We start from the raw sequence: 19,135 nt of genomic DNA, 5'->3' as shown, positions 1-19,135 counted from the left end.
CCCCATGTTGGATCTGGCATTGTATTTAGTAAGGAGAAAGTTGTCTCAAAAGGAGATTACCTTAATTAAGTGCTTGACTTTAATTTCTACTAAAGTATGTATAATGAGGTGATCTTATTAATAAAGCCATAAAGTATTGTACATGTTTGGGACTTAGATATTGCTGCAGTGTGGTCTTTGTCTGGTGTTTGTAAAAGGTGGTCATCATAATGAAGTCATTATGTATGAGCTACAGTACAGTCCATTTATAACTTCACACATGTGTGACATTTTTGGCATGGTGCCACGCAACTTTTTCCATGGCAAAAGCAAAAAATATGTGTGGGACTGGTCATTTCCACACGTGGAAAAAGAGATTGCCACGACATAACAATGCAACGCGTGGAATCCTCTGATTGCCACGCTTGGAAACATTGCCACATGTGGCTAATATTAGCCAATGTCCTTCTTAAGTTTTATCTTTCTAATACTAGTTAATAAGTTTCTAAGCTTTTGGAAAGTGCATAGCAGCAGTACTGAATGACGTGATCGATCGATCGATTGCAAATGGGCGTGTCTGCTATACTGCAATCATGCGTAGGCGAACGCCAACTGGCTAATAGGACATTTTTTATACATTATCTATCACTTTACAAGGTGTTCTAAGGCTACAACTACAGTAGCAAGCTAAACTGCGATGGTTCAAAAGCAGGCATGGCACATGAAGATCGATTGCGAAGAGACGAACATCGATACTAAAATTTGAAGTTTACTTAATTTCCAAACCCACGAAACATTCGAAGCTTCGTCCCAGCCCTATAGTACAGTACTGTACATGTAACTACTGTAAAGTTTGTGGTTTACACACACATGTGGTTGATAGTCACACGTGGTGTAAAGACGACACGTGGCAGCCAGTGAGGGCTATGCGTGGCATACCACTTGCGTGTGCCACTCAGCAAACTTAGTGTGGGCCAGGAAACAATGTTTCGTGGCGAGTGCTGTGGTGCTGGCGTGGCGCCACACCATAAAAGCCACGCATGTGTGAAGTTATAAATGGACTGTACTGTATGTTTGGGGCCTAGCTACTGTACTTGACAGATTAACATGTATATAAAGATTTGGCCATTTATATTCATTTCAATTTTCCGTTTCCATTCCAGTTTCTGGTTTCCATTGCTGTATGCTGTTTCCAATTGTCCAAACTAAAGGCACGGTTTCTTACCAATTTAAACAAGGCTATAGTGTTGTGAATATAAACTGCTCACTGCCCACTAACATTTTTGCTTGGTGTAGTGCCAAACTTACTATATTGAATATTTTTCTAATAATATTAAGTATTGTGATACAGTACAATAGTAAATATACTGTATATTAGGGATATACTTTCTCACAAAAAAATATTAACCAGAAACCAGTCTCATGGTACCATGACAGTTTGATAGACTATATAGCTGTACTTTTAATTAGTACTATAATTACGGATATTATTGTAATTATGATTTATTATAGATAATTGCAACTTGTAAATACATTTGGGACAGTTGTGTGAAATCATTAGAGTTTATGTTGAACTGGTATCACTTGTTACAGTGGTATAGATTAGGCAGAATCAAACCTTAAGAGCAGCCAATGATACTTCCAATAAGTTTCCATGAAATTTTAAATTTTGTTATTTAGTGGAATTTTCTACTGACTGACTGACTAAATAACTGCCTGATGTCTTCAGACAAACGTATCTCAACAATGGCTAAGATTACAGACTTGATATTTTCACTGTTAGATGTCTCTACAGCCTGACAAGTAGTGCTGGGTGATATAGATTTTTCTGATGTCATATGTCATGGCAAAATTTATTCATGATATGAATATATATCACAATATACAGTATACCCATAACAGTTGATAGCTTACAGGTTAATCTTAAGGTTGAATCTGCGATACCTAGCTTTGTAATTTTTATCTATTACAAGTGTAATTGCATTGTCTCCTTGAACTACTGTTTTTACTACTGCCCACTGCATTGCATTGACCAGTGACCTGTGTATTTACCTAGCACCTTTCAAAATGGTAGAAAGGATACTAGATTGGATGTACATGTTATCAGAATATCCAGTGGTATAACTACACTCTCAATGAGGGTGCAGTGCAAGGCTTGGCAAAAGACACCATTTTACAAGCTAACATATATAGTACTAGATCGCGTGAGTTCTATCATGATAATAATTTCTAGCTATCATATCACGACATAAATAAATACGTATCACAATACAAAATATATTTATTATATTGTCCAGCACTACTGACAAGTGATTTTTGCTATAATGCAGTACATACAATCATGCATGATGGACTTCCTTTTGTCCTCGCTCAAGTTCCATTTCTTTTTGCTGGCACTACCAAGGTATCAATTCACGGTAGCATGTTATGGCTTCACTCTGCTGAAGGATTACAGAATTTAGGACTGTGTTTACACACTAAACACTCTTTGACTTGTCCAATGGCATTGTAATTACCTCCATCCAGTGACATAGACAAGAAAGGCATAGTTCTACAAGCATTTACAGAACTACATAGCCAGCAGCCAAAATCATACTCTGCATTTTGAAGATATATTATGTAATCCAACAATAGGCAGAAGCTTTACAGTGCTGTTATAGTAATTGTTGCACCTATCATTAATTATTCAGTATTTGGTCACACATGCACACACCTTTACAACCATATAATGCATTATAGTTTATTATTGTTTATCTCCATACGTGCAGAAGTAATAGTACATGTACAACCAAGCAGTGTTTCAGTGTGTGTCAAAGGAAGTACTATATTCACTTGCACAGTCAGCCGCCCAGATGGAGAGATTACTAGTGCAAGATGGGAGATCTTGAACATGGCTGGTGACTTTGCATCTGTGATGGGCAGAGATCGTCATATCCTTAACAGAACTATCAGTAGCAATGGGCACACATTAATTGAGAATCTCACAATAATTGACGTGACAATAGCGGATAATGGTGCCTCATATCGATGTAACCCAGTTCCATTACAGCTGTTCAACAATACTGCATCTCTCAATGTAGCAGGTATACAAAGTGCATTGTTTGTATTATTATGTGTGTATACTGTGCCGCGTATAAAGTTACAGTATCAGTTATAGTACATAATATTACTAATTCACATTTGGCAAGGTTTGAAGGTAAAATCATATTTGCTGGCTCAGGCTACTTTGTATAGGGACTATGTATGAATGCATTTATATCATTCTTGCTTGTTATAGCCACTCATGTTGGTTGTAAAAGTTTGAATGTGATTAAGGCTATAATTCTGATTTGCTTAAATGTTGAAAGATTTTCTGAGTCTGAACATTAAATGTTGGTCATTTTCATTCACAGCAGACAGCCATGAAATACATAAACTAGTGCAATAAAAATTATAAATTTAAAAATGGAAGTAGGGTTCCAGCAATAAAAAGTAGTGAAACAAGAGATGATGGTAGTAATGTGAGAAAATCCTTACTTGGCATTGTAGGAGTAATGCCATAGTAGGGATTTTCTCACATTACTACAATGCCAAGTAGCTAGAGATTTTCCATCGTAGCTACGATCATCTCTTGCTTCACTACTTTTTATCGCCGGAACCCTTCTTCATTTTTAAATTAATAATATTTTATTGCACTAGTTTGTTAACTTTTTTGTGAGAGCATATAGTTATGAAATACGCATGTGACTGTGACTGTTTTATTAGAGTATTCCAATCTTGATCTCATCACTCAGCAATGCAGTAGATCAAACTAGTAGGAGTGACACAATGTCTTGTTTTCCTATGGAAATAGATCATAGTTGTGGCATGTTCTGATCATTTAAGGGGGAATGACAGTGATTTTAAAAGCACAGCTTAACTGCTACCTGATACTGTACACAAGGAAAAAATTTTATACCAAAAATTGGACGAATTTACACTTCATCAGATTTGAAAAATTAAAAGTTGATGAAAATCAAGAAAGTGTAGATATAAATATGTACTTTTAGTTGCTTATTGGCATTTAAACTGCAGTCCATTAAGCCTCTCAAATAGTCTCGTGGCATCTAACTACACTCCTTCAAGGAAAGTATCAATATGGAAAATTAACACCTTGGTATGGTTTCCTGGCATGAAGAAGAAGACATCCATTTAATTGAAGATAAACAGTACAACCGTACTGTTTGATATAAATGAAGTATACTGTTTATGAAAGTAACAGAAGTTTACTCTTTCATTATTGTTATTATTATTACTAGGCCCGGGGCAAATACAACCAAGTACAATCACCAACGGGACAACCTACTAATGGGGCATGTACAAACAGTGCATGGCCAACACAGTGTGTGCAGGTAGAAAAGATACACAGTAATACAATTCTAGAAGAATTGACTGGCACATAAACATAAGGGATGCATTAGTATGCAATTACAATCAGTGATTATCCGACCATGGAGATGTGAGGATGTACCAGCACAGTGTGTGTGGATGAAAAAGATGCACATACAGTAAACATAAGTGATATATGCAATTACAATCGTGAGGGCCTGCTGCTATTACGTTGTATTGAATACCCGACCATGGAAGACCACAGAATGCATTGTCACTGCCCCTCCTGTATGATTCTCATAAGTTGAGGTGCAAGTGTATGCTCTCATATCTATGGTATTGAATCTCATGAATCATGCATGCCTGCTAGTAACAATGAAGCTTATATAGGTGTACATCCATTAAACAGTCCTAAAATAATGAGGATGAATCAGGGTACTGGATTAAGATATGTATGGCTACTGAAGTTTCCAAGAGCAGACGTCAATGATAAAAGAAGCAGGGTATTTCACTAGAAACTGTTATCTTGCAGTTTTTTTCTATGAGCTGGGCCATATGTCCTAAAATGATAACATGATATACTACAAGATGAAATTACATTTACAATGGTGTGGCAATGGCACAGTAATAGGAGATACACAATACAGGAGATACACAATACAGGAGATACACAATACAGGAGATACACAATACAGGAGATACACAATACAGGAGATACACAATACAGGAGATACACAATACAGGAGATACACAATACAGGAGATACACAATACAGGAGATACACAATACAGGAGATACACAATACAGGAGATACACAATACAGGAGATACACAATACAGGAGATACACAATACAGGAGATACACAATACAGGAGATACACAAAACTGTATGCAAGCCAATAAAGGGAGACAGCCAAGCTATCCATAAGCCAGGAGAAGGCAAAATGTACAATACAAGAAAACACACCATGCTCTTTACAAACAATAGAGCCAACTACAACCTAGCAAGCCAGGTGTAAGTATAAAATAATACAAACATACTGCTATTAATCTTTTTCCTGGTCTTGTGCAGCTGCCAGCTGGCATGGTGAACTTCGTGTTGGGCATGGCCGCCTTAATTACTTTCCTTTGCATGGAGCGCATCCACTGGCGGCTGGCATGATGACTTGAGACTTGGTGTGCCAGCTGGCAACAATTCCAAAAACAAATGATCAGTAGTTCGTTCGTCTAAATCGCTGTTTGAATCCACCTGGTCGATCGATTAACTGCATTGTAGTGGGAACAACGTGGTAGTTGTTTTGATCGGCATTAAATAGAATAGTCGTACAGTTTCTATCACCTCCACAAAAACTCCCGCCCATTATATGATTGCCTCTTCATTCAATATGGATTCTTTTCCCGGTGAGTGCGAAGCCTTAGGCTTTGTAGTTTTCTCAAGCATCATTCAGTTATTTATTTATTTATTTATTCATTCATTATTATTTATGACGTAATTTTAACCGCATTTTGTATTATTCTTAGTAATTGGTTGTATAATTAGTTTTTCAGCATTGTCTCTACATTTTAAAGCCATCCATATTTCATATACCATGTTTTGAAGGTAAAAATTTTTATGGATTATCACAATTAAAATTTTGAAGGAAAAATTAATATATTACTGTTTACCCAATTTTCAGGAGGAAATTTTTGTGTATTAATAGCTACACTGATTAAATAAAGACATTTGTATGGGTACCAATTTACAAAGAGATTGGGATGCTGCAATTCCTACCCTGTCAGCAAGAGAGTTTTTTGATAGCCACGTTGGGGCAATGATAAGAGACCTTGGTCATGTGCCCAGAACACCCAAAGCCTGTTTTTCCTATGATATATGGTATCCCTTGCATGGTATCCACTAGTAGCTTTGTTGCATTATTAACAAGTACACAAAAATTTGGAAATTTCAACTGGAGTAGGGACCATAGCACATCGATAAAAAGTACTGAAACAAGTTGGAGTAGTCCATGATATTAAATCACCGTAAAACAATAACAAGTGTTGTATCCCTACTATGCTCAAGATACCATAACGGAAATGCACAGTAGGGATATAACACTTCCTATTGTTTTACTGTGATTTAATATCATGGACTACTCCAACTTGTTTCAGTACTTTTTATTGATGTGCTATGGTCCCTACCCTAGTTGAAAATTCCAAATTTTTTGTGTACTTGTTTGTTAACTTTTTTGTAAATAATTTTATTATGACTGGTGAACCCACGCATACCGCATCTGAAATGGCACCGCGTGCCCCAGCTATATCAATTATCATCTGAAAAGTGAAGTATCCATTACGCTTTGCTGTCAGCTATGTTCAATCCATTACACAGCATTTCGAATCAAGAACTGTTCGTAAAGCACCTCTACAATCCACGCATACCAAAAGAAAGAAATAGTACCACATGCCCCAATTATATTAATTATTGTCTGAAAAGTGAAGTATCCATTATGCTTCGCTGTCGGCTATGTTCAACCTGTTACACAGCAGTACGAATCAAGAACTGTTTGAAAAACACCTCTGCAATCAAAACAGCCACTATGAAAAATACGGACAATTTCCATTACGAAGGGAAGTCATCACATGTTACCACCAAATCGACACCTTTCACTGTCAGCAAAGATGAATGGGACACAAAGGAGGACACTGGTAAGTCCATGAAGAATGCATTGTACGTACTGCAGTATGTCAAAATGCACCTGTCGGGCCGAAGCAACGTCAAACAATGAAAAAATCAAGCCCATAGCCTTACCCGTTATCATGTTACACTTGTCTGAAGACATCAGTCAGTCAGTTACTTACTCAGTCAGTAGAAAATTCCGTCATTTTTTTAAAAATTCCGTAGCAACTTGTTGAAAGCATTTCGGGTCGATCTGAAAGCTTGTTTGGGCTTAGTTTTACCTAACAAATACTGTCTCATCATTGCCAGGGAAAATTGAGGCTGGTTTTTGGGTGATATTATTTCGTGGGCCACGCTTACTCCTTTGTGGTCCCTACTATACAGTTACTATCGTACTGTATGATAACATCGATTCTATGATTATAGAGACAGTAATGCCCCAGCCAATAAACTGCTGGACTGAGATTTGGAAACATAATACTTTCTTTCGGGCCTTCCTTCATGTAGTATATTTAAAAATTATTATACAGTCTAGTAGTATGGTTATGGTGGTTTGTAACTCTCCCACAAAGAAACATCAACCAAAAATCCCACAGAATACCTGCAGAACACCTCAGCAAAATGGTTGGCTACAGTACATAACCAAACCTAAACATGGAACCAAAAGCACTTCCACAATATTGCTTATGTATCTCTTTAGTGCATTTTCTATTGACTGACTGACTGGCTGACTGACTGATTGACTGACTGACTGACTGACTGACTGACTGACTGACTGACTGACTGACTGACTGACTGACTGACTGACTGACTGACTGACTGACTGACTGACTGACTGACTGACTGACTGACTGACTGACTGACTGACTGACTGACTGACTGACTGACTGACTGACTGACTGACTGACTGACTAACTGACCAACCAACTGGATGACTAACTGATTGATGCCTTCAGAAAAGTACAACTCAACAATGACTACGACTACAGGCCTGATTTTTTCATTGTTAGACATTGCTTCATTCTGACAAGTGCCTCTCAGCATGTACAATGCTTGCATCCTGATTTGTGAATTTATTTTTGTCCTACAAGAGTATCATTTATTTTTGCTGACAGTACAAGATGTTGATTCACAGTAGCAAGTCTATGGCGTCATGTATTATGTAAGAATACATTAGAAACACACATGCAACAGTTAAAGTAAACTGATTAGTTCTAGGCAAGGTTCACATATCATTCACTGTGTGTAGGGCATTGTAACAAGCAGTAAATTTACACAGTAAAATACTAAGTGAAACGTTCACATTACTTATTAGTAATTAGTATAAAGCCATGTGCTTTGTTATACAATTTGCTGACTGATTTGCTTCTCCAAAGTCAAAGAGCAGCTGCTTTACTCATGTAAGGTCATAGCCATGATCAACCCTTTCTAACATAGTAGCAGCAGATCCAGACATTTGAACAGGAGAGGCTTCAAACTCTGAGACATGGTAACTACTCCTCTAGAAGCTACATGCACCTATCACAAAAATCACCCCAAAACGTCCTTTTACAGATATTTAAACATTACCATGCCATGCCCTTAAAAAGATATGAAGCTGCAATTCAAAAGCTAAACTGCTTCAAATTATAATAGGCACACAATGCTTTGAAGGTGCACGATAAGCAAATTTGCATGATTTTGTGACAAAGGAAGTAATTAAATTTCATGAGAGTTGGCAACTTAACATTGTTTATTTAGAGAAGCACTGCTAAAATTTTTGATAGCTAGTAAATATGTGTACAAGTTTTCTAAGAAAGGAGAACAATTGTTTGGTTATAGGAATTTGTAATATTGGGAAACCAATAGTTATACCGTAAGCTCTTCAGAACACTGGAATATTTTAGTGTATATAGTTGTTGACATAAGTCTCAGGCACAACCAGGGACAAGTGAGATATTCTATGACTCCTGTAATCTAATGATTCAGATTTCATTAGATTATGTATCTGGCTTCTTATTTTGTTTGTTTTAACATCATCCATCAAAATCATCACATTGTATGATCCTTATTGTCCAGGCAGTAAGTACCATAGTCCCTATGAGATCTGATATATGGCTTAACTGGGTTGCAAGAAGAAGACCACAATTGTCTTGATAAGAGATTATAAGTGATTAATGCTACCCTTCAATAATGTTACCCTTCAATTATTCTCACCAGCATAGAATACTATTATAGTAACCAATTAACAAACTACTGAAATACTGTAATGATGACAAGATATTATAACAAAACAGATAAACTGTAGCATACAACACTACACTGTATACATATACCTGTATGCATAATTTCTTACAATCTACATACAAACAAACTACGATACTACATAGTCATTATAGGATAGTTATTCACATCCAGGCAGTCCTTCAAGGTTGTGGAGCAACAACTACATTGTTCAATTTGTTCTTGCAAAGCATCCTCTTCAGTGTCTTCACCATTGACTCTCGGACTTGTTTGAAGTACAGCCCATACACAATGGGGTGGAGAAGGAAAACTATGTAGATGACATTTGGTGCTATTAAATATCCAATGACATTTTCATGATGCCATAGAAGCCTAACTGGAATAAGCAGCAACAGAAACAGGAAGGCAATGAATGAACCGCCAAACATGACCACAAGCAAGGTTACAATTGGCTTCAGATGCTTCTTGATTTTATGCTGTTTCTCCCTTAATGCTACAACTTCACTGGTAACTCCTGACCGCCTGATTTCTTTTTGGATTTGCCTGTAAATCTGGTAAGCTTTGATGGCTAAGTAGACATTGAAAACCATTGCAAGTAGTGATATTATAAACATGGGTAATATGTGAGTGAGAAGAATTTCTATGAAAGCACTTCCAATTGAAGTGCAAAGACCATATTCTGCATTCTTGACATATCCATCAGTGTTGAAAAGTGTTTTAACAGAAAGCAAAAGAGCTAAAAGCCATGAAGTAGCAACCATGCTAGAAACAACATAAGGTGTCATAATTCCCTTGTGCTTGAATGGAAATGCAATAGCTATCACCTTGTCAATTGCAATCATCAGGTATGTGAAGTGAATAGCAATTATTGGGAATAACAGGAATTGCTTTACATTGCAACTTATGAAATCGGCCACAAAACCGATCATCATCACAACACATGGCAGTGTTGTTAATAGTGCTGCCAGTATATCCCCTACCATCAATTTAGCCACAAATATATTATGAGGCTTGTGTAGCTTCCTGGTAGATTTGATGGTGGCAAAAATACAACCAACCATAAACAATATGAGCACCATCATGATCATCTTGAATCCCAAGGACAGATAGGCAAGATATCCTGGAAGAGAAAAGCCTTGAGTCTCTGCGACATCATTTCCCTCATTTATTCCAGAGCCAGAGGAAGACATTGTGTTGTAATCAACTTCTATCCTCTTACATAGCATTTTTTCCCCATATGTGTAGACTGTTGTATATTTTTCAAGACACTTATATAGTGTAAGTTATGAAGCCTTAAACTACCAGCACAAAGTTCCTGAAAAGTGACACAATTTAACTGTACTCTTAAGCAAGATACAACACTTGTCAGTAATAACAATGCATGTTTCTGACCTCAAATTATGATGTGATTTATGTGCATGCTAATAAACCGTATAACCTTTTTATTCTTATGCGTACATACAGTATAATAGTTTTCAAGGACAGTTTGCTCATTAGTTGTGTTCACCATTGCCCCTATAGTATAATTATTGCTGTGAATGAATTCTTTGGCACAACTGAATGCAGTGGGTATTGCAATGAATCTTACAATACCATATTAGACCTGAATTACAGCTATAGATGAAAATTGAAATTGAGTTTCATTGTTGCTAAGAGTATTATTATTCCAGCCCTATTGTTACTTTACTTTCATATACCCCACATCTATAAACTCGGATCAAGGAGATCAAGCATCTTCACCTACATGCATTGGCCATCCTTATTGCACAGTAGTGGGATAGCCAAATATTGTAGGGTAAAGTGATTTTACTTGATATACGTATTTAATGATTATGAGATTTAAGCCAGTCAGTACAAATTAAAATACTTGCAGTCACCATTATCATTTTATTTTAGATGGATTGTACAGTACTATTTGCAAAGTGCTGTGCATTTTATGATTCTGTATTATAAAATGGATAGACCCCTGCACTTGAGATCTAGTAACTGCAACAGGAAACCGCCTCCAGAAAGTTCAAGAGATGCTTTAAATCATCACATTTCTAGATATCATCGCATTAAAATCTTGAGCATTCTTCTACCAGTCTACCCTTCTCCTTGCAGTCTAAACCGTGTTGCAACCTATTCACATCACACAGAAGGACTGTTAGTAGCATAAAGGAATAGCATTATTCTAACCCTAAACCATGTGAGAGTTTAAAGCTTTTTTCACTATCCACATCAGGGTAAAATATGGGAGATGGCAAGGAGCAGACAACACCTTGCAGTAGTTGTGAAATGTATATAATGTGACAACAACCATCAATCGCATGGCAAAGTATATGCAGCAATTCATTTAATTTTTATTGACATCATTAGTGAAAGCTGGGAGATCACAACTTTGCATGCTGCCTTGAGTAGTCCTATATAGTTTGGTAGGCTAGGAGCAATGCAATGGCAGCCTTATGGATGGATATTCACATGAACTAACCAATTATGTACAATCATAGATCCTTTAAAGGGTCCAAATAACAGCCCTGCAGTCTAACTTTGACACAACGAATTTCACTTCCACGACCACACTTCCACATGACCAGGAGTTGTAATCTAAGCACATGATATTACTGTATTGAGATTAAAAGTTCTGTACACAAATTTCCAAATGCCTACTCAAATGAATCGCTAACTAGTAACTAACAAGTAAGGAAAATGAAGTAAGCTTAAACAATTTTATCCAGGTACATGTTAAGGGTGTACAGTATGAATGGAATGCTTCAGTGGAATGAAATTTGAACAATTACCCCCTAAATAGTCATTGCTGATTTCTGTAGTGTTCCACAATTGTGACTGGGCCTGTGAAAATAGGGCATGTGGGCACATAAAAATAGCCTACTTTTTTGAACTTTGGTGTTTCATAACTTTGTATTCCATTACTCTGTGGCCATGCAATTTTCAGCCGTTATTAAACAATTAGTTGGCTATACAATACAACTTACAGAATAAAAATATTCTATCGCAGTACTGAGATATGACATCTTATGTGACGGGATGTAGTTTGTGCCCATATGCCCTACTTTTGCAGGCCCGGTCACAATTATAATTATCTGTAGGGCTGGGCGGTTTCTCGGTATTATAGTAATACCGCGGTATTGCAATGAAACGATATGTGTATCGCGTAGATTTCGGTGAAACGATAATATCACGATATCGATATTATTACGATTTTTAGTGTTTGTGACAGCTTATTAAGCCCTTAAGGTTGTTATAATGCACCTCAAATAATCACGTGATACTACTGTAGGGTCCGCAATCCGAAAAATCAACTTTCACAAATCAATCCCCCTACCATTGTGGGATGTTCATTGTAGTATCCCATTGCTAGATCCACCATGAAACCGGAGGCACGATTGTTGTCTTCACAGAACTATCGATTTTAGTATTTCGTGAGATGCAAAAATTATTTTTTAAATTTCGTGCTCCACACAAAGAACAGGATAGAACTTGCTGCTTAGCTAGGTATTATCTAGAGTTAATGTAGTTAAAAAGTACGCACAGTAATAAGCAAATGATTCACTGGGTTCCCAGCACAGGGTTACTTTCTCTCAAAAAGCAGAAAACAAAACACGAATTTTCAAATTCAAACTGCCCTACCAGCCAAGATAAGAAAAGCCAACTCTTCCTCATAGTGATGTGATAAGGTTGGATGCATAGTCTGTCTATACTGTTAGTCTGGAAAGGATCTGAGACTTCTCACCATCTGGGTGAAGAACGTCAAAATTTTCGTGCGTCGTTTCAAGGGATTCTCTCAATGATACCAAAGTGCTTTCCAGTACTTCTGATGCCACACTGGTCACTTAATTTTGTTTAGAATGATGATAAATGATGGATCAAAACGTTTGGTAGTAGTGGTACTTGGTGTTTCTGTGATTTCATATGATGCAGTATACCAGCAGCTCACCAGGAGCTCCACCCAGCTCGAATCAAAAAATGAAAGATTTTGTGCATTTTTCGGTTTGTTTTGGGATGTTTTGAAGCTTAATGGTGATGTAGGGTGATCTAGTGAAGATTTGAAGCTGCTGTGGAGCGTGAGAGGTGAAGTCAAATTTGGACGATTTTGCTGCCTCCCTTGATGCATAGCTTAGAGCGAGGCGTGGAAGCTGTGGATGAAACAATAATTGACAACCGCTATTACCAAACGTTCAGGGACATCTTTTGCCATAGTTTTAGTCTATAATTGATGATTGTTGTGGCTGCAGAAGCGCTGGAAATGATTAGAAAGCGCGACACAATTCTTTGATAGTGCAGAAAATTTTGACGCTTGTCACCCAGTTGGTGAGAAGTCTCAGATCTTTTCCAAACTAACAGCATAGACAGACTATGCACCCAACCGTATCGAAACACTATGAGGAATAGTTGGCTTCTCTTGCTCTGGGTGGTAGGGCAGTTTGAATTCGAAACTTCATATTTCTTTGTCTGTTTTTTCAAAAAAAGCAACCCTGTGCCGGACACCCAGCAAATCATTTACTTATTTCTGTGCGTAGTTTTCAACTACAACAACTCTGGTTACGATTTGGCTAAGTAGCAAGTTTCATCCAGTCCTTTGTGTGGAGCACGAAATTTTAAAAATAAATCTTGCATCTTGTGAGATACTGAAAATGATATTTCTGTGAAAACAACAATCGTACCTCCGGTTTCATGGTGGATCAAGCAATGGGATACTACAATGAACATCCCACAATGGTAGGGGGATTGATTTGTAGAAGTTGATTTTTCGGATTGCGGACCCTAACTACTGCAAACAAGGACCTAGTACTAGCTAGTCAATTTTTTTTACAAAGATCGAGATACTCTAATAGAACAGTCAGCTAGGATCGAGATACCCTAATAAAGCAGTCAGCTACTCTAATATAGCAGTCATCTTTAATAACCGCGATAAATAGTAATATCGTAATATATTTCTGCACGATATGTCGTGAAGCGAAACTCCAATACCGCCCAGCCCTAATTATCTGTATGATAATTTTTGTGACAATCCATTCTAAATAGTAGGTGGGCTTACCTTCCAGGATACAAGTTACTTTAAGGCTAGTATAGCTGGCTAACCATTTTATAGATACAGTATATTGCTTTGGCATAGTCATGTAGTGTTTTGTATGGCTTATCATTCATTTGCCAGTTGTTCAAGTTTTTTTTAGAAGATGTAATTCAAATACCGAGTGTACTTACTGTACCTGTTATACTGCATGTGAGACACATGACAAGCAGGCTTCAAGCTTTTAAAAGAAGATTTTGATTAAGGAGGTATTTTTAGCAATTTTCCAAAGCTCAATACTTTGAATTGTACGTTCATACTGTATCACATTCATATGTATGACCATAACCTTTCTATTGTTAATTACTATATAGGCTCACCCAGCTCTGTAACAGACTTAGTTGTTCCACCTAATAAGATTACACCAACCTCATTTGTGGCTCAATGGTCTAAGCCATCCAGTAGTCCAGTGTGTGGTCCAGTCCAGTATATGGTAACTGTGTCAACTACAGGAGGAGTAGTGATCAGTAATCGTACTATTAATAGGACTACATTCACTGCAACTAATTTATCTGACAACACTCAGTACAAAATCAATATCACTGCTATTAATAAAGGTGGAAATGGTATCTCTGCTAGTGCAGAAACAACTACTAGAAATGGTGGTAAGTGTACACATAGTGTCATGTTGTATATACAAAGTAAGAACCCTTCTTTATTTACTCTATAATGTGCTGTGCCATCTGTAGTATGGACACATTCTTGTGGTGTAAGTGAGATACTGATTAATAAAGAAAAGCAGATTTTACAGCTTGAACACAACAAATGTATTATGAGAAAAGTGCTTTGCTTATGTTTGGGGTAAATGCATATGTAGAGTCCCTTTCAAGGTTTCTTTTTAGTACATGCATTAAGACTTTTTAATTTCCAATCATTGCAGCAGTATGAGGTTCTCTAGATGTTTTACTGTATGCAACAAGAGCACTGAGCAGGATTTAGTACTACAATGATCAAGATAATAGAGCAGTCAAATATTGTAATACTGTAGAGCAGTCATTGTATGCTTGTGTTGCACTGACTATACATCCCAGTTGTTCGCAGGCTTTTAGTAACATTTGCACAGATATTTTTATAAGAAGCTTGTTGACAACATGACAATTTGCAGGTTTCTATAAGTTTATACTGTAGGTTGAATGCATAAGGAGATCCTACCTTATCCAGATCTCTATTATCTGGACCTCTATTACCTGGGCACCTCCATTGTCCTGACAGCCCAAATTAGTCATGTGGCTTGTAGTCTATTGACAATAATGAAGTGTGGTTTAGATGAAAGCACAAGGAGAGAGCCTAAAGGTTGCTGTTTACCCATTAGGTGGCTTTTTTATTCTACTAATAATACCTACCACTTGGTTGCTAGGTGATAGTACTTTTTTACAGCCCAGGGGAGTGACTATGAATGCTCTGTAGTAGCTCCCCCTCTGCTCACTAAACTGCATAGCACTAACTGATAGCAATAACGATATTACTTGTATTTAAGTTAGCCACTTTAGCATATTAGCATGCAATTCTTAGTTACGGACATTCCTGAGATATGGACAATAGTATGTATCAGACTGACCAGATAAGAGAGGTTACACTATACTGCAATATCTCAATGCTGGCTTGGTATTTTCCTTATAGTCATTCAGTAGAATTGCATGTCAAAATATTTGATGCCTACATTCTTCACTTTAAATAATCATATAAATAAGTTTTGTGTCTAGCAAGTTTTTTTAACAGTAAATCCAGGAGACAATATGTGAGGAGCCAATTTCATTGATTTTGTAGAGTGCATACTAACAAGGTAAGGAATTGCAGTGGTCTGTGAAATTACCACTTGCAAAAGTGTTGCATTAACCTCACCATGTATGTATCAAAATGTTGTGCATTGATTGTGACACAGCAACTTCTTTAGTCGAATTTATTTATCTACACAGATGCATAGCCCACCTGGGCCCAGGTCCATCAATAACTGTATAATCACCAAAATCTAGATCAAGACATACAGTAGTGTGTCGTGTGGCCCAAGAAGCCGAAAAAGGATGTGAAATCCAAGGTGGCAGCCAAGAAATGGCTGTGATGGTAGGTTAATGGTAAAAATTTTAATAACGACAATTCAGGTGAATTAACCAACCAAACCAACAATACCAATGTCTCATTCCTTTACTGAACTTACTCATTTATTTATGCCCTGCTCATTTGTAAACACTAAATCCAATAATTCACCTGAATTGTCGTTATTAAAATTTTTACCATTAACCTACCATCACAGTCATTTCTTGGCCGCCACCTTGGATTTCACATCTTTTCACCATAGCCTTTTTGAGGGCCGCACTCTTTTTTTACAGCTTGGCTGTTTTGGATTAGATACTCTAATACAGCAGTCACAGTATTTAAGGAGATGAAGTTGGTGGCGGGCAGCTATTGTCAGCATGTAGTAATTTTTGTTTTGCTGTACAGCTAGGCCCTGGCATCACCAAAAGTCTGGCTACACCCCTGTATCTACAGTATGTAGCTATATACAAGCAAATAAGTGTATGATAGGCAGCTAATAATACCACATGTTGTCTGTATACACACATAGGCTTGTGTTGTAGTACTAGTAGCCACCTTTTGATATTTATCATTGATTAGATCCTCCACGTCAACCTCACTTCAAATTCTGTCTGTCATATAATCATCACCAACCAGCACTGAAGATTTTTTCTTATGTAAGTGATCAATCTATTATACATCACACTAAGTGTACATACATATGTACCAAGTACCATGATGTCAAGATTTCCTCACCATCATAAGGCAAATATTAGCATATCCAGTCAGTGTCTAGTACGAATATTTTGAAATTGAAAAAATTATATGACCTGCTGCAGGATGCCATTTCACCATTGTAACATAAATGTTAAGAATGGCCATCCTACAAAAGAGAAGACATAAATTAACAGATTGAGTCAACTGCACAAAAGTGTATATACTCCAGCTATTGAATTACATTTTACCAACACAATATCCAACCAGGCTATTAACAACAACATCATTTTTATTATTCCAGTAAGCTCAACATTAATATACTAGAAAGACTGTTCCCCTTAATACCCATCATAACTGAAGAATTATCTACTGAGAAATTCACCAACAGTGTAACCAGTGCCAATAACAGCCCATAATTTATTTTAAAGAACTGTGTAACTAATGCCATTTTGTTTGTAATCACCTGGTTATCTATAAGCCTAACTGTCTTGACCAGTATTAGCAACAGATCAAGATTATACATGTCATAACTGCATAATTTATAGGAATGAGGCTATGATACATGTAGTATGGTCATAAAGAGCATAATGCTAAACAGTGCTACAAAACACCTGTTATACTTGTGAAAAGATTTTTCCCTAAACTTATAAGAGTAGGAAGGGAAGGGGGTGCATGCCACCATTTTTGTGGCCATAAAATTTCAGTATATTACAATATTAGACTACAGTATTGTTTCAGGCTGCAGTAGTTCATATTAGGAATCATTCAAATGTAACTTCTGGGCTTACAGGTGGACATCAGAGTCACCTAGAACCCACAAATTCCACAGGTGGTATTGATCTGGATATTTACAGTAATTTTAAACAGTGGACCCTCTGAAATTGACTGTGAGGCTGATTTAATAAAAACCTTCAACTACTGTGTGCATGGCCATATGTACTCAGTGAACCAGCACTGGGACATCTGTTCACTACTCATCATATTAGGAGTCAGCATGAGGGCTGGTGCAAGACTACAACCTGCAGGATATTGTTTTAATTTTAACTAGTTGCTGTAATAAAACATTTTACAATGTGCTTTGTCTTTTCTATCTGTGAGTAGTATAAATACTGTGACAATTCTATGACTGCTCTAGCAATTTGAAATTTTTCAACAAAATTGTACGAATTTCAGATTGCTGTCAAAGCTATAATTACTTTAAAATGCATAATTTCTGAATCCCAGCACATAGTAGGTTTGTTCCTGAAAATTTATTGACATCGGCATGGTAGCTATCCTTAATGTTTTTGCATGTTATTAAACCATAGATATTAGAGAGTACTCTAATATCTATGATTAAACTAATCAGAGATAGGTACACAATCAGAATATACATGTGGTGGAGTGTATGTAACTTTCACATAAAGGGGAATCAATTATAAATCCCTATTAGAAATAGGGATTTATAATAAATTTACTGCATTCATCATAATTGGATTAAAGTGATAGGGATATGTGAAATTATGCACAGTTACTGTATGTATGTAACATTTTGGAAGGCCATTTGTTTTGGAGCTGTTGATCAAGACTATTGTATTCAATACCTTGTTGTGGTGTATGTTGTAGGTTATGGTGGATGTCCACAGGATGTCGATGATGTTGCGGTTTATAACAAGTTACCAAACTGGTACTACTACAGTGACGGATGCAACATGTAGTGGCATACAGAATAATATACAGTACAATTGTACTGCAGAATTTACTGTTTACATAAATCCTTCAGTTGAGATAATGCAATCAGTAAAGGTTACAGTCAGTGGTCCCTATGGTAATAGTTCATCAGTGATGGAGGTTGAGGAAAGTATGTACATGCATGACATAAATCAGATTTACACATTAGTTGTGGCCAGATTATACAAAACCGATACGAATTGCTTGGTTAAAATAACACCACCAGTGAGTAGCTACGGTTGCTATCAATTGTGAGTTTTAACATGAGGTTGGCTTTGAAAGTTGGTATCTTCTAGGTGCTGTGACCAGCTTGGATGGCAGCTGGTTTGACAGGTTTACGTTTTAATGATCACTGGCCTCTGTGTTGATTCTGCTACATTCCATCCATCAAGCAGCCAGCACAGCCCTACGTATAATTTT

At 36.9% G+C, this 19,135-nt stretch overlaps 1 protein-coding gene across 1 annotated transcript in view; it reads left to right on the top strand.

The window, feature by feature from the left end:
• Positions 1-19,135, top strand: part of LOC136249347 (uncharacterized) — a 33,372-nt gene that overhangs the window by 3,233 nt on the left and 11,004 nt on the right. Inside the window, exons 2-5 of the mRNA XM_066041308.1 lie at positions 2,748-3,062; positions 14,590-14,880; positions 16,889-16,965; positions 18,611-18,845. Coding sequence (XP_065897380.1) covers positions 2,748-3,062; positions 14,590-14,880; positions 16,889-16,965; positions 18,611-18,845 — 918 coding nt within the window. The remainder of the gene's footprint in view (positions 1-2,747; positions 3,063-14,589; positions 14,881-16,888; positions 16,966-18,610; positions 18,846-19,135) is intronic.

This window comes from Dysidea avara, chromosome 1 (assembly GCF_963678975.1).
Source record: "Dysidea avara chromosome 1, odDysAvar1.4, whole genome shotgun sequence".
In the NCBI taxonomy this organism is placed as follows: domain Eukaryota; kingdom Metazoa; phylum Porifera; class Demospongiae; order Dictyoceratida; family Dysideidae; genus Dysidea; species Dysidea avara.
This window is presented reverse-complemented; position numbering and strand designations above follow the sequence as displayed.